The sequence below is a fragment of the Meriones unguiculatus genome, chromosome 1 (assembly GCF_030254825.1).
Source record: "Meriones unguiculatus strain TT.TT164.6M chromosome 1, Bangor_MerUng_6.1, whole genome shotgun sequence".
Taxonomy (NCBI): Eukaryota; Metazoa; Chordata; class Mammalia; order Rodentia; family Muridae; genus Meriones; species Meriones unguiculatus.
In genome coordinates this window covers 164,731,825-164,748,337 of record NC_083349.1, presented here as the reverse complement: position 1 = coordinate 164,748,337, position 16,513 = coordinate 164,731,825, and the positions used below count along the sequence as shown (strand labels likewise).

The 16,513-nt window shown below is 43.1% G+C and overlaps 1 protein-coding gene across 1 annotated transcript in view; it reads left to right on the top strand.

Annotated features, from left to right (window-relative positions):
* Positions 1–13,116, top strand: part of LOC110563847 (beta-galactosidase-1-like protein 2) — a 31,113-nt gene extending 17,997 nt beyond the window's left edge. The window contains exons 13-20 of the mRNA XM_060377012.1: positions 3,735–3,881; positions 9,057–9,125; positions 9,590–9,677; positions 10,528–10,615; positions 11,065–11,176; positions 11,829–11,945; positions 12,050–12,113; positions 12,830–13,116. Coding sequence (XP_060232995.1) covers positions 3,735–3,881; positions 9,057–9,125; positions 9,590–9,677; positions 10,528–10,615; positions 11,065–11,176; positions 11,829–11,945; positions 12,050–12,113; positions 12,830–12,837 — 693 coding nt within the window. The 3' untranslated portion in view covers positions 12,838–13,116. The remainder of the gene's footprint in view (positions 1–3,734; positions 3,882–9,056; positions 9,126–9,589; positions 9,678–10,527; positions 10,616–11,064; positions 11,177–11,828; positions 11,946–12,049; positions 12,114–12,829) is intronic.
* The last annotated feature ends 3,397 nt before the right edge of the window (positions 13,117–16,513 follow it).

The following is a 16,513-nucleotide window of genomic DNA, read 5'->3' as shown; positions in this document are numbered from 1 at the left end:
CTCAGATTTTACTGTTCAGAATAGGAAACCTATTATAAGAACTCAGATTAGAAGCTGGAGAGATGGCTCAGTGGTTGAGAGCACTGTCTACTCTTTCAGAGGTTCTGAGTTCAATTCCCAGCAACCATGTGCTGGTTCACAACCATCTAAACTGGGATTTGATCCCTGTTCTGGCATGCAGGTTTACATGCAAATAGAGCACTCATACACATAAACTAACTAAATAAATCTGAAAAAAAAAAAACCCTCAGATTAGGTGTTTTAAATGTGAAGAAATGCTCTAAACTTGTATAACACTAGAACCAGTCTGTCTCATGATCCAGCTGCAAAGATCCTCTCTTTCTTCCTTCCTTCTTCCTTTCTTCTTTTTTTTTAAATGATCCTCTTAATGTGCGTGACTGTTTGTCTGTCTGTATGTAAGTGAACGACATGTGTGTCTGTGGAGGCCAGAAGAGGGTGTTGGATCCCCTGGAACTGGTGTTGGAGACTATGGTCAATGACTGCATGGGAACCAGGAACTGAATCTGAGTCCTCTGCAAGAGCAGACACTGTTCTTATCCACTGAGCTCTCTCTCCAGCCCTATCCCTGCCATCTTAAAGTGTTAAAGTGGAAGTACATTGACTAGACCTAGGGCAATGATTTTTAACCTTTTGTTTTCTTAGAGGGATGTTTTCTCTAAACTTATTGTTAAGTTCAATATATAAAATATAAACTACGTTGGTCAGGGTATTAGTTCTATATTAGTTCTATAGCACTGAACTCTCCTCCCCTGTAAGGGTCAGCCATCCCTAACTTACCCCAAGAGTTCCCAGAAACACAGATTGAAAACTAGTCTAAGGAAGCCCTGCATGCTCATCCCTATAAAACTCACCAAATATCAATCTTTTGGAGTTGTATTATGTGGGTGGTAGTCTAGACAAGTTCTCATCTAATGAGTGAGAAGAATGAATGAAGAACAGATTGGAGGGTCATGGGATATAGGGGGAGGAACCGAGATTTATCATTATTGTTATAGAGACACTATTCATGTGCTGAACAGTCACAGGAGTCCATTGTCACTCCAGTCTAGGTGCTATTCGGCTAGAAAGGCTGAACAGGAGCAAATAAAATGGCAGCAAGGTGATAAGGAGAGGTAAAGATGCTGAGGCACTCCAGGGTCTACTTACACAGGCAGGGAGGGCTGCATGTTTGGGGGAACTGCAGTTAGGTTTTCACAAGAAAGTTCTGTGTAGAACACAGTCACAAAAGAAGCCAGGCAACACAGAAGGGGGTGATTGCAGACTTGCAACGGCATGTTGGGTTTATGTTGTGGTAGAAATCAGGCTCAGTATACTCTATCAACTAAGCTCCATATTTTCTATTTTTTTATTTATGTTTTTGAGACAAATTCTTGTTATGTAATCCAGGATGGTATCAAATTTATGGTTTTCTATTGACTTCCTTAGAACTGGGGTTACATGTATGCACCACGGTAGTTGACCTTTGCTACTTTGTGGGTTCTTTCTTCCACCGTTCTGCACCCCTTTTCTTCCACTCTTTCAACCCCCAACACTAGATAAGAGAGAAAAAAAGGAAAGAGAGGAAAGGAAAAGAGATCACTGCATAGAGTTAGGGGTTAGAAATGGGGCAATATTATCATTAGATTACTTTTTGGTAATTACGGGCATTGAGCCCCTGTGGCAGGTTTGATCTTTGCCATCAGAATATTGATTTCTTCTTCCTGTTTCTCCTTTGTGTTCCACTACTCAACAAATTGTGACCAACAAAAATCAATAATAACCAACAACCAACCAACAACCCACACCGCTTCTTGGGGCCCTAGCATTTATATATTCTCCAAAAAGTCCCCAGAATTCCAAACATTACACAATTGCAGAAGCTATCTGCTGCTGGCAAAATCACAGCTCTGCTAGAGCATGAGGCAAATCATAGTCAATTACTATGAAGCAGTCCCATGTGCCCACACCTGGGATTAAAATGAAAACATATTTTTATAATATCTCTGTTTTTTGTTTTTTTTTTTAAGAAACCAAAACTTCAAAATTCTCACTACCCACCACCATGCCAGTGTTTTTCTTTTGTATCTGTGCTTGTGAGTTTACTTCATAGGTAGCACTGTTGTGCTTTTGTGTATCATATCCCCACCACAGTGCAAATTGTTTCTGGTTTTACTGCTGCTCAGTGGGTGAAGGTGCTGCCAGTGTGTGTGCTCATTGCCAACTTTTCCATCAGGTACCTACCCAATGGTTTTAGCAGCATTAAAATTAACCATGCTGGGAACATTTACAGTACAGAAATAAAAAGTCAGTTGCCAGGAATTTTCTAGAAAATCTCTTATTTTAGGGAATTATAATTATCACTGGTTTTTGTTGTGATTATATTACTGTAGTGATGACATCTTTTAAAGAGTCCCCCCCCCCATCCTTTTTGAGATAGATGATAAATTTCAGTGGTGTCTGAGGTCTGCTTTAAAATAACTCTACAGGGCTAGAGAGGTGGCTCAGTGGTTAAGGGCACTAGTTGTCTTTCTATAGGATCCACTGGACCACAATGTCTATAACTCCAGTTCCAAGGGATTCAACACCCTCTTCTGGTCTCTGTGGGGACTGCATGCTCATCACACACACACAGATACAGACACACATGCAGGAAAAACACCCATACATGTAAAATAATAAAATAAAACAATTCTGTAAAGGGAGGGAAGAGGGCTGAAGTACAGTTTTGAACAAGATCATCCATGTGTTGATAAACGAAGCCAACACTTCACTGAACACCTTGGAAATATTTTAATTCTTTAATTCCCTTGGTATTTATTAATTTTAGTTTTTCAACAGAAGCACTTCCTTCATCAGCTTTTTATCCTTAGGTACAGTTTGTACAGAAAAGGGGTGAGTTCAAATGTCTCCTTTAATCAGGAAAATGTGTTTTCCAAAGGTGCAATGGGTTATTTTGCTGCCGTGGTTCTTTGTAGGGTTATAAATATGTAAGATTTAGCTTGTTTGTATGCCACCATAGTCACTTTGATGCTCACATTGACCCATTGTAGTCCATCAGGACTTCTTTCTGTTTGGCTCTTGTGTCTTGAGAGGAAACATCTTTGTTATTTTGTTCACTGCAGAATCTAGGCTGTGTGGGTCCTCAACTTGGAATCCTGTTCTCCAGAGGGCTCCGAAGGGCTTTTGTTGTTGTATGTGTAGTATGTATAGGTGTTTGCATGTGTGCATGAGTGTGTTTGCATACAGGTGATTTTACACATGTGCATGCATGTGAAGTCTCAAAGTTGATGTCATGTGCTTTTCTTGATCATTCTGCACTCTTAAAAAATTGAGGTAAATTCTCTTCACTGAACTTGGAACTCACCAATTTTGGCTAGTCTCTCTAGTTACTTGCCGCATGAATCACCTTTTTCTGCCTCCCAACTGTTGGGATTACATGCATATGCCCTAATGCTTGCGCTTTTCTTGATTTCAGCTTTCCATTTACATTCTAAGAATAACTAACTCACTGTGTGGATGTGCAGTGAAATGTGAGATTGGTTGGGAAACCAAAAAGACACTTTACATGCAATGATTAAGCATGATTATCACTGTGTATTCCTTTTCAGTATTCCTGTTTGCAAGACTGATGGAATATCATCTCCCTGGAGAAGTGGACTGTGGGTGGCAACTTCAGAGATCCTTTTCTCTAGCCTGACCCTTTAACATGGTTGTCACTTCTGTTTCTGCCACAGCCCATCAAGTCTGTCAAGCCACTCTCCATGGAACAGCTGCCTGTGAACAATGACAATGGCCAGTCCTTTGGGTACACCCTTTATGAGACCACCATCTTCCATGATGGCCTCCTCACATCAAGGGGTCATATTCAAGACCGGGGGCAGGTAGGGAACAATATGTAGTTCCCAGTGGCACTTAATATCACCTGTGATACTGGGGTAAATGTCTAAGTGGTAGTCAAATCATTTGACTGTCAGAAAATACTCACTTTTAATGAAATTTTTCACATCGATGCCTAGGCATATATCCCTGAAAGTTATAGGAGCTGATAGTGGTCTTAAATCCAGGAGGTGTTGCAACAGTCCCTATACTTATCATGTAATAATCTTGAATATTTATGTAGCATATGAGAAGTTGGCTCTTGTTATGTAAGTCTCAAAGCATCTAGCTGAGATAAGTGATCCAAATAGAAAATCCTCAAAACAGGTAGAATCCCTTCAAAGCAAACAAAACTGGGAGGTCACAGTGCATTTGCTGAAGGTTCTAACCAACTCCAAGTTAGGAGCTTTTCTAAGTGTTCTGAAAGTTTCTTGCTCTCCATCTTTCTTCTGTATCACCTTTTCTCAGGACTTCAGGTTGGGCATTCCTAGTGCAAAGTCTGAAATGCTCAGTGAAAAAAATAAATGCTCAAACAATTTTAAATGGAACAGGGGAGATAATTCAGAGGACAAAGTGCTGTCCAGATCTGAGGACCCAAGCTCAGATTGTCAGCACCTATATAAAAAGTCAAGCATGGTTCCACATGCCTGTCATACCAGCTCAGGGGAGAGAGACCAGAAGATCCTAGGAGCTCAAAGGCCAGCCAGCCAACCTAGCTGCAACAGCTAGCTCCAGGTTCAGTGAAGAGATCCAGCCTTAAAAGAATAAGTCCTTTTCTCAGGACTTCAGGTTGGGCATTCCTAGTGCAAAGTCTGAAATGATCAGTGAAAAAAATAAATGCTCAAACAATTTTAAATGGAACAGGGGAGATAATTCAGAGGACAAAGTGCTGTCCAGATCTGAGGACCCAAGCTCATCGATAACCCAAGGAGTTATCGAAGACATACAATGCCAACCTTGTGCCTCCACAGGCACAAGCATAGACATGTGCACTCCATTATACACATGTTACACACACACAAATACACACACACACACACACAGTTTCAGATTTTTTACTTTAAAAAATAGAATGTTTTATCGCTTCCTTAAAAATTCCATATAATGTGTTTGATCATATTGACTCCCACTCCTTCCCTTAACTTCTCCCAGATTTTCCACCCTTCTCAACTTTGTGTCTTCTTCCCCCTTTTCTTCTCTTTTTCCTCTTCCTCCTTGCCTCAGTCCTCTTTTTATCTCCTCCTCTTCATCCATTGTCATTTAAGTCTTAAAGCAGCTAGCTAAGTGTTTCCAAAAGAAATCCTCCTTATCCTCCTCTTTCTTTTTTTAATATATAATTTTTATTTTTATATTAATTACAGGTTATTTATTTTGTATCCCAGCTGTTGCACCCTCCCTTATTCCCTCCCAACCCTGCCCTCCCTCCCTCACCTCCTCCCTGCCCCTCTCTAAGTCCACTGATAGGGGAGGTCCTCCTCCTTCCCTTCCATCTGGCCCTAGTTTATCAGGTTTCATGAGGACTGGCTACAATGTTCTCCTCTGTGGCCTAGCAAGGCTACTCCTCCCTCTGGGGTGAGAAGGTCAAAGAGCCAGCCACTGAATTCATGTCAGAGACAGTCCCTATTCCTCTTACTGGATGCTGAGCTCCTCTTTCTTTTTACTAATCGACAGAATCCAATTTGTGCTGCCACTGGAGTGTGGTTGGTCTGCTAGGATCACATCCTTAAAGAAAAGTGACTCTCCCTCTACCAGAAACCATCAGCTGTCAATAGCTCCTCATTTATCATTGGGGGCTACTGAGCTTCTCCCATCCCCATGCTAGGAAATTGAGTGGCTTGATCTTCTTTAGGTCTCCTATAGGCAACCACAACTGTTGTGAGTTCATGAGTGCAGCAGTCTTGTCCTGTATAGAAGACAACGTTTTGGTCTGGTTCCCCTGACCTCTAGCTCTTACAAACTTCATCCCTCTTCCAAGATGATCCCTGAGTTTTGGGTGGGGAGTAGCATAGAGGCCACATTTGCAGAGCTATGCACAGCACAAACACTTATTCTCTGCACTTTGATTGGTGAATTTCTGCTTAACCACTGTCCACTGTATGAAGAAACTTCTCTGATGAGGACTGAGAGCTACTCTAGTCTATGAGTAGTGAGATAAGGACTTAGAGGACAGTTTGATATTCTGTCCCTTTATCAGAGTAGTAGTTCAGCTTTGGGACATATGAACTTCTCAGTCATGGGTCATTCATCAGACTTAGAGTACCAGGTATGTTTTGTCCTATGGCGTAGGACTTAAAATCTAATCAGAAAACAATTTTTTACCCCTGTAATATTCAGGACATTATTGCACTTGTGGGAATATCTTGCCACCCTGGTCATTATCATAGCTCACAGGGGTCACAGATGGGTAAGACTGTTGAGGACTCTTTTCCCCCAGCAGCCTACATATCCACTTCTGGTACTATGAAAATACAATTTTTGTTGTTGCTTAAATTGTAGATGTTCAACTTCTAAAGTCTTTGGAAATCCAAACTCTGAAAACTTCTTAAATCTGAAGTGCTTCTGCTCCAAGTGTTTTGGGAAAACAATACTAAATCTGTACTTCTGTTTTCAGTTTCTCTTTCTTTCTTTCTTTCTTTCTTTCTTTCTTTCTTTCTTTCTTTCCTTCCTTCCTTCCTTCCTTCCTTCCTTCCTTCCTCCTTTCTTTCTTTCTTTCTTTCTTTCTTTCTTTCTTTCTTTCTTTCTTTCTTTCTTTCTTTCTTTCTTGTCATTTAAAAATTTTTATTTTTTTATATTAATTACAGGTTATTTACTTTGTATCCCAGCTGTAGCACCCTTCCTCATTCCCTCCCAATCCCACCCTTCCTCCTTCACCTCCTCCTTGCCCTAAATCCACTGATAGGGAAGTCCTCCTCCCCTTCCATCTGACTCTAGCTTATCAGGTCTCATCAGGACTGGCTGCAATGTCCTCCTCTGTGGCCTAGCAAGGCTGCTCTTCCCTTGGGGGTAAGGAGGTCAAAGAGCCAGTCACTGAGTTCATGTCAGAGACAGTCCCTGTTCTGCTTACTAGGGAAACCCACTCAGATGCTGAGCTGCCATGGGCTACGTCTGAGCAGGGGTTCTAGGTTATATCCATGCATGGTCCTTGGTTGGAGAATCAGTCTCAGAAAATATCTGGGCACAGTTTATTATTTTTAAGATTGAGCCTAAACTATGTAGCCCTGGCTGGCCTCATACTCACAGAGATTCATTTGCCTCTGTCTCCTGAGTGTGAGGATTAAAGAAGTGAACCATCAGATCTGACCTTATACTTCTAACTTTATGATTCCAGCTCTGTACTCCAGCTTTTTTTTTTTTTTTCTTTCTGCAGAGACATCTTTCTTACAATTTGGAGAACATTTATCTGTAGTTAGTATATATTTCATTGGCTTTTCAATCTCCCTTCCCAGGGCACAGGCATTGGTTTCCTAAGTCAGCCTTGTATTTGCTCATGGACTCATAGCTTCCCACGTGTTCACATGTTCCTTTTACCTTTAATTTGTTCCTTATTTTCCCCTGACCCCTGCACCCTGTGTGGTACAGCAGTACTTAGTCACTCTTTTTACATGCAGGTCACTGCTGTCTTAGTTGGTGTCTTGTTCCTTCTTTTGAAAATGCACAGTTGGTCTTCCTGTTTCAGACCCTTCCATCACTCTACCCTCCTCTCTTTCTTTGCGTCCACCAGTGTGCCGTCAGTCTTCTGGCCAAGATAAACATTCTATGATGTACTTCTCTGCCTGGCAAGCGGTGGCAGCACCCTCAGGGCCTTAGTCCTCCCACAACAATTATTAACATTCCCCACAGGCTTGCTTATAGGCCAATCTATCTGAGACATTTTCTCAACTGATGTTCCCTCTTCCCAGGTGGCCCTAGCTTGTCAAGTTGACAAAAACCAAACCAAACCAAACCAAACCAAACCAAACCAACCAACCAACCAACCAAACAAACAAACAAACAAAAACTACCAGCAAAGTAGGTAATAGGAAAAAAACTGGGTTTACAAGTGTACCATCCCAATGCTCAGTCAGAATGTGCCAGCAGGCTCTCCAGACACAAATTAGGAGTACCTACCAGAATTGAGCCCCTTGAAGAGTTGAAACCCTGGGTGTAAGGCAGGCCGACACAGAACAGTTGCTGACACTCAGTTCCTTCTCTTCCCCTTTGCTATCATTTCCTTGATGTTTATTCATTCTTACCACTCTTCCTCTCTCCTCTAGTTTCTTGCAGGTCTTTTAAACATCTTAGGGAAGGGGCTTAAATCTGATTCAGAATGGAAAACAGGATGGACACCAGAAGTGGTGGAAGAGAGGAAACAGGATGGGAGGCTACCATAGATGTCCCCCAAAAGGCTCCTCTCAACAGGGAACGAAGCAGATGCTAAGACTCACAGCCAAACTTTGGGCAGAGTGCAGGGAGTCTTCTGGAAGAAGTAGTGGTGGTGGTGGGGGAGGTAGAAGGAGCCAGAGGGCACAGGAGCTCCACAAGGAGACCAACAAAGCTAAAAAATCTGAGCCCATGGGGTCCTGCAGAGACTGATGCACCAACCAAGGACCATGCTTGTAGAGGACCTAGACATCCTGCTCAGATGTAGCACATAGGTATCTCAGTCTCCATGTGGGTTCCTGAGTAAGGGGAGCAGGGGCTGCCTCTGTCATGATCTAGGTTACCTGCTCTTTGATCACTTCCCCCTGGCAATGCAGTCTTGCCAGGCCCCAGAGGAAGAGGATCCAGGCAGTCTTGATGAGACTTGATAAGCTAGAGTCAGATGGCAGGGAAGGAGAACTCTACCTTTCAGTGGACGAGGGGAAGGGGATTGGGGGGGAGAGGAAGGGAAGGAGCTACAATTAGGATACAAAATGAATAAATTGTAATATATATATTACAATTACCTCCTTGCCCTACAGTCGATTAAGGTCCAGTGTCCATTGAGGGCTCTACCCCAGGTTGTACTTCACACATCTTCTCACTGTACTACTTTAAGTATTACCTGGTCTTTGTGGACCTGTGAGCTATGCGGGTCTGCGAGACAGGGAGCTCATTATGCCTCTGGACTCGCTCTGTTTCTTGCATTTTCAATACTGCTTTCCTTTTCTTTATGAGGATTTAACAGTGATCTCTCTCTTTCTCTCTCTCTTTTTTGGCAGGTGTTTTTGAATAAAAACTATATAGGAGCCCTGGATCATTCCAACGATGAGCTGTCTATTCTGAGAAGTGTATACAACATTTAATGGATGAGACATTCCAGCTCCAGCTAGGCTTGGGCCCAAGAGTTAGCAAGGCCTTATTATAGATACTTTCCACTCACTGCCCATGGTTTGCTCCATGCAGAGGAGACCAGCAATCACTGGGAGGGTTATAGTACTTCTTGGAGGTACTGGTGTATGTTCTTTGTGTGTGAACCTCACCCATCTCCCACCTTGAATTTTCACTGTTCAAAGCACTGTGCCTTGGTCACCAGTCCCAAGACAGTCCTTGTTTAAATGTTCAGGCGACTCTTTCTGGGAAGGAAGAGAAAAAGCAGGAGTTCCAAGGCTTGCCTGTCCCATAGCTGGAGACCTACAAAGTTCCAAACCTGTGGTCTTTCAGCCCCCTGCTCATGTCCTGTACCAGCTCTAGGAAGGCCTAAAAGGTCTAAGGGAGGTGCCAAGGGAAGCTTATTCTGGTCTGTCTTGAATAGAACCCAAAGAAAAGCCAGATTCTGAGGATCCTGGTGGAGAACCAAGGGCGACTCGCTTCTGGGCAGGATATCAACAATGAGAGAAAAGGTAGGCTCCAGAGGAAGATGACTGAAATAATGTAGCATCAAATTGCTATTGCTCTTCCCCAGGCCAGAAGCAGTTGAGAACAGGCATATTTGGAAAAGAACACACTTTCTTGTTGTGAGACATCTCTAGATAGAAACTGTAATAATTTTGGTTCGGTAGTGACCAAGCAAACGTCATCAAATTGCCACCCACTTAGGCAAGAGTTTTGAAGATGGTGCCAGCAGGAGAAATCTATGGTGATGCCCCTGATTGGGTTTCCTCTCTTGGGATATCACTTGTTTATTTCCAGGAACCCTGGGGTTATGTGTGTCCTTCCACTTAGGCCCAGTACTCCTGAGCAGAGCTACACACCTTCCTTTCTTCCATAAACGCTTTGACAAACCTGAGTATTCAAACTAGCCAGAAGCCCTGTGTTAGCCAGATCTGCAGTAGCAGGTGACATGCTTCTGTGCTGTTAATGTGGACAGTGAGGCACTCTCTTGTAGTGTACACTTGAGAGGATAATATCTGTGTAGGACATGGGCTTAGGTAGCTTAATGGAAGAGCACTTGCCTAGCATGCCTAAAGCCTAATGAGCATTAGTGGTTCAATCCTCAGTACCACCAAGGGGAAAGAGTGAATCCATGAAAGTTTATAGAAACCTTCTAGCCAGATGAGGGCAAGAAAACACCTTCCTTCAGGGAAAGCCCTGACAGCAGCCTATGCCGAGGCCATAGTTGGTATCACAGCAGGGGTGGGTGCCAGGGTTCATAGAAGAGGCCAGCCTCAGAGGTTACAGGTTAGAAGAAAATTATAACATCTCTCTGGCTTTCTCACCTCTTTCACACACTCTTTAATTCCTGTACCATAGGTATAACTGGAGACATCTATCTAGACCATTTTCCACTAAGAAAATTTACAATCTACAGCCTGGATATGAGAGACATTTTCTTACAAAGGTAGGTGCCTTAGCTTCAGGTAATCAAAGGTGGTAGGTGTGGCGTTACAGCTCAGCGTAGGCCATGTTGCCCAGCACATGTGAGGCCCTGAGTTCTGTTACTGCACTGCCGATAAACAAAATAAGATAAAATATGCCAAGGGGTGGTGAACACACAGAGCTGGGAGGATGCTCAGAGGTCTAGAGATGAAGCCTTTGGCTTTCAGATAGGAAAAAAAAAAACAAGCCCCAGAGTACTCAAAGAAATGATGGCAAGCTTCATAGCTGTCTAGGCGCAGAGTAGTGACTGTCCACCAGCCACTGGTTAATACCTACTGCATCACACATGCCGAGGCCATAGTTGGTATCACAGCAGGGGTGGGGTGCCAGGGTTCATAGAAGAGGCCAGCCTCAGAGGTTACAGGTTAGAAGAAAATTATAACATCTCTCTGGCTTTTGATTCTCTCTTAGAAAACTTCCCAAGTCCTGGAAAATAGTGACAAACCATGTTCAGGGCCCTGCCTTTTTCCTCAGTTACTTGAAAGCTGGAGATCCTTCCCAGGACACCTTCATCAAAGTAAAGGTTAGTGACATTTCTCTTCTGCTCCTGTGCCCCAGCCCCCACCTCCACTCCCAACAAACCTTGAGAAGTACTCCCCAGGGCATGAGCCTTGTCCTGTGGCAGGGAACCAGGCTCCTGCAAGTCACAGCCACTTCATAGCCATCTTGAAAGCTGCTGTCTTTGGGGACCCTTAGGACAGGGCAGGAAAAGTGAATGGATGCAACAGAGGCGTGTGGCCGTGAGACTGGCTGTTGCATGCACTGTAGTGAGGATTTAGTGAGTGTGGCCTGTCAGTCCTCGCACGTGAGCCCGGATGTAGAGACCTGCACCACTGTCATGAGTTCACCACCGTGGCTGCCATTCCTGATAGTCTACAATTTGAGCTATGCTTGTAAAGCTTGCTGTGCTTTGATGATTATTGGGTTGTAAGTGGGCATCCTCTTTTCTGGCTCAGGGCAGACCTGGGGGAATGAGATGGGACTGATGCTGAGCCACCTCCAAGGCAGGATAGTGGCAGAGACTCAGGAGTGCCCTCCCACCCGCGGCTCTAGTTGTTGATGCATCCTGTCTTGGTCTATGCTAAGGTTTGCTGTGTCGTTGGGATAGGAGTCTATCTGTGTTCTATTTTTACATCTACAAGTTAAACCCTGAAACCTCACAATATTTTTTTCAGGGTTGGAATAAAGGTGTCATATTCATCAATGGACAAGTTCTAGGAAGATACTGGAATATTGGACCCCAGGAAACCCTCTATGTCCCTGGCTCCTGGCTTCATCCTGGAGTGAATGAGGTGAATTCTCCCAGTGTTCCCTACGTCCTAATTCACTTACTTTGAACTCTACTTCAGAGGAAGAAATTCTATCCTCTGGCCAATTTACTTTCTCCTTTGTACAGATCATAATTTTTGAGGAAGTAGAAGGCAACACAAAGATCTCCTTTGCACAAGAAGCTCAGTTAGGTATGGCATTCCAAGGGGAAATTTCAGCATCTGGGACCATCTTTAGCCCTTGTACAATTGATGGGCTTCTATTATGCTTACACAGCTCTGCTCCATTAATCCTTCCCATTTTAAAATGACTTAACTAGGCTCCTCCCCCAACAGCCCCACCTCAACTCTCTCAGTCTCCCTTTCTGACATTGCCACCATGTTTTCAGGATCCAAGGATTACTGTGAGTCAATCTCTGCATCCTCTGCTTCTAACTTTTTCTATGATGAACCTTTTGCCTATGGCTCTTTCTCAGGCTGTCATGATAGATAACTCCCAGGCAACCTTTCTAGTGTCCTTTAGCCAGTTTTCATAGGAATGTGTGGAACAATTACATCTGGCCCAAGGGGCAGAGTTGTCCATATTTGTTCTTACTTAGCAGCTGCTTTCTGGGTACCCAGCCTCCCTGGAGCTGGGTAGTAAGAGACAGATTCCATTTGTTCACTGACACCCCTCCCTTCCCCTCCCTAGACTAGCAATCAAGCCTGAGACCTTGTGTATGCCGAGCAAGTGCTCGGCCACTAAGCCACACCTCAACCCCAGTCAGCTTTATGGAGAATTACTTGCCTCACTTTGGTCTGTTTTCGAGGCTTAATGAGCAAGCGTTCTTGTCCCCAAAGGCCACAGTTTTACCCTCTTTGGGATGGATATGTAGCACACAGTAGACTAATCAGATTTTCTTTTTCAGGACATTGAATCTCAAGTAGTGTGATCTAAGCTAGAAAATAAACAGCTGAAGCATGTCCACAGTAGCACTGTGAGTAACCCATCAGTCCCGACACATAGGTGGGTCTCTGCAGCAACACTGGCTTCATTTTCTACCCCGTGCCAGGCTTGGGTTCCACTGTCCACCTCCTCATTGCACAGCAAACTCGTCTTTTAACTTGTTAGCTCATATGTTTCTGATGCTTACAACATAATGAGTTTTACTTGTACATTTCCTTTGTCATGTTTGTTCTGTTAAAAAGCCCTTTGACCAGCAAATAAAATTCTGGAGGAAAAAAACAAAACAAGAAGATGCTCAGGATAATTAATATTGAAAATGTAAATCTAAAGTGAAAACAAATTTTTCCAAGAAGGAAAATGAAATAGAAACTGCAGGCAAGGACAGGTAGCAATCATATATGGTTTCTGGTTTTAAAAAATAAAAAAACATCAGTGGTTTCCTTTCATTTTTCAAATGGTCGTTCCATACTACTGATTTTTCCATATGTGGATAAAAACTCTTGCTTCTTGGAGGCTGTGTCAGTCATTGTGGCTTCCAATTCCACTGTTGGTTTCTGATTTACAGTCTATGTTGATTACCTGATATACACTTGGTCCTTCTAGGATAGAGGATCAACTCTTCTGAGCTCTACCAGAGGGCTCAGAGAGTTGTATAAGTCTCTGCAGTGAATCAATTTGGCGGCCCATCTCCAGCTGGCAGAGGGAAGACCCATTGTTTTTATAGCTACTACAAATTCTAGTGTAATGCAGATTCTGAGTTAGGTTACTGACTGGGGGAACTCGGGAGAGGTGCCCCCACCCCCCGAAATGAATTGACATGACACCAAGGACTAGAGGAGATTAGTGAGAAATACTAGCTAGACCTCAGAGGCTTTGCGGACTGTAGCCGAGTTAGGTTGGCTGTACAGGGAACACTGGCTTATGTTAGCCCAGGAGTTAGCATGAGATAGTGTGCATGCCTCTGATACTACCCCAGCCAAGGTTCTGTTTCTTTTCTTGTTGCTCTGTGAAGTACAACTTAATGAAGAAAGGGTTTATTTTGGTGTAGAGTTCAAGGCACAGTCTGTTATGGTGGATATGTCAAAGTGCTAGGAACTTGAAGCAGCTGCCACAGTGTATCCGTAGTCAGGAAGCAGAGGGCAATGAATGCATGCTAGTACCCTGATTGATGTCTCCATTCATACAGTTCAGGATCTGTCAGAGAATAGACTGTACTATAGTTAAGATGGGTCTTCACACATCAATTAACATCAAAGTAATCCTCCTAAGGTTCTCTGAGAGGCTCGTTTCTCAAGTGACTATAGATCTCTTAAATTGAAAATGAACACTATCATATCCTGTTTAAAAAACCCCTATGCTTTAGCTGAAAATTATAACAGTTTCTCATCTGCATTTCCTTCCTTTCTTCCTCTCTTCCTCCTTCCCTCTCTCCCTCCTTTCCTTTCTCCCTTCCTCCTTCCTTCCAGCTTTGTGTGTGTACATGCATGCCTATAAATGCCACAGCATATTTGGTTTCCAGGGATGAAATTAAATTTCCTTCAGGCTTGGAGGCAAGTGCTTCTACCTGCTGAGACATCTCACCATTCTGTACCCACACTTTTAGCCTCTGTCTCTCCCCACCCCCTCATTTATTTTATATTGTAAGCTTATTTCTTACATCTCTCCTAGGAGCGCCTTCTGACTTAGGAACCCTGCATTCCTTTCAGTGCTGATCATGTAACATGGCAGAGGAAGCTTCCCTAATCCAACCACAAGCTCTATAAATACTGTTGTTCGTCATGGTTGCCTTGTCCACTCGGATGTATTCATGAACCAGATAATGTACGTTCAAACCTTTAAGTTAGCATATTTACTGCATCTTAAAGCATGTATAACAAAAATCTATCACACTTTTTGGCTCACTCAGTTTGTATATGGCTCCACTATTTGGCCTGGGTTTATGTACCAAATCTACCATTGTATTGTAGGAAGGGCAAAAATTGCTTTTTAAAGTGACATCTCTCAAATACTTGGCAGCTTTTCCTTAATTCTTTTCTCTTTCTTTCTTGCTCCCCACTCTTCTTTTTTTCTCCTCTTCCTCTTCTTCTTTGGTTTACTTTGAGTGAAGGTCTCATTCTACAGCACAGGCTGGCTTGCAAATCATTATATAGCCAAGGTTGGCATCAAATTCGTAGCAGCCCTCCTGAATCAGCTTCCTAAGTACTGGGGAAAGAGGCATGCATAGGCTTAATTAAGTTATGGCTCCATCCACCATTGGCCCATCAGGGTCTCAACTATAGTCTTAAAAATTGGTCAGATTATTAATCTATTAAGTTTGTTAATCTCCACCATCACCTTAGGGGACCAAACGTATTCCTGACAAAAGGATTACTTTTGTCCAGCCGTGTTCTCATCGATAACTGTACTTATCTGGGGTGGTAGTTTGTCCTTTGAGGTTTAAGTCCTCTTAGAATCCAAGGTGACTGCAGGTTCAGAACAACATCCTGTCTTTGTATGTTTAGCAAAAGCAAAGAAGACAGATGCAAAAGAAAGACAGAGATGCCAAGTTTCCATTCATCTCTTACTTTATATGTTCAAGTGAGGAGTGCAAGTATTACAGCTCTGAGGGAAAAGGCTTCCCCAATGGAGGTATTGCAGCTCTGAAGGGAAAGGTATTCTGGCAGTTGGGAGCCAAGGAATACTGCAAAGTCACACTGTACAACAAACCTCACACAAGAGATTTATTGATGGGTGGTGAGGGGATGACCCAGGAGGGCGGTTGCCTCTGCTCAGGAGAGAAGCAGCAAGGAACTGAGCAGGAGACAGGTTTTATGTATGGTTTCTTGTGTGTGTGTGTGTGGGGGGGGGTGGCTGCACTTTCCAGGATGGCCTGGGATTGGTAGGAATTTTTTTTGCCTCATCTTGGGGCAAGCTCAGGGATTGGTGGGTTTTCAAAATTCAGAAGTAGGTTCAGACTTTCACTCTACAAGGAGTCATTGTTTTCATCAAGAACAACTTCTATGGGCCTGGTTTAATACCCCTCCGAGGTTATTAGGGTGCTGGCCAATCTGGCATTGTAAAATTTCTGGCTTGGTGATAAGCTAATAAATGATAAGGGAACAATGTGTAACAGCAGAAGCATAATAGATGAAAAGAACTTGAAAGTAGAAGAACCAATATAAAACAGAATAGAAGACAAATCAGAAGACTTCCAGTTAAATAAATTCTAACTGGAACCATCTTCTTGTTCAGTAACTCCATGAATATGAGTCACTAAATGAATTCTAGTAGAAGGGCTTTAGTTTCAGGCAACCATGGATAAGAAAGATTTCTTTATAACCTCAGGAGTTACTTTTGGGAGGGTTGGCACAATTGAGTTTATTTTGTTATTAGTATTGAGACAGGGTCTCTCTGTGTAAGCCAGTTTGGCCTGAAACTAAGGATTATCCTACTTCAGTCTCCCAAATGCTGGAACTATGTGTGTGTGTTATGATATTCAAGATGACTTTATTTTGGTTTTGACAGCTTTTCACCTTGTTTTTAAACTGGACATGGTCCCTTGTCAATGAGATGAGAGCTATCTTAGTTGGTCTGCTATGAACTGTCAGGGTCAGGAGCATAAGTGACAGATGTCAAGGAGTCAGTGTTAATAATATCACCCCCCCTT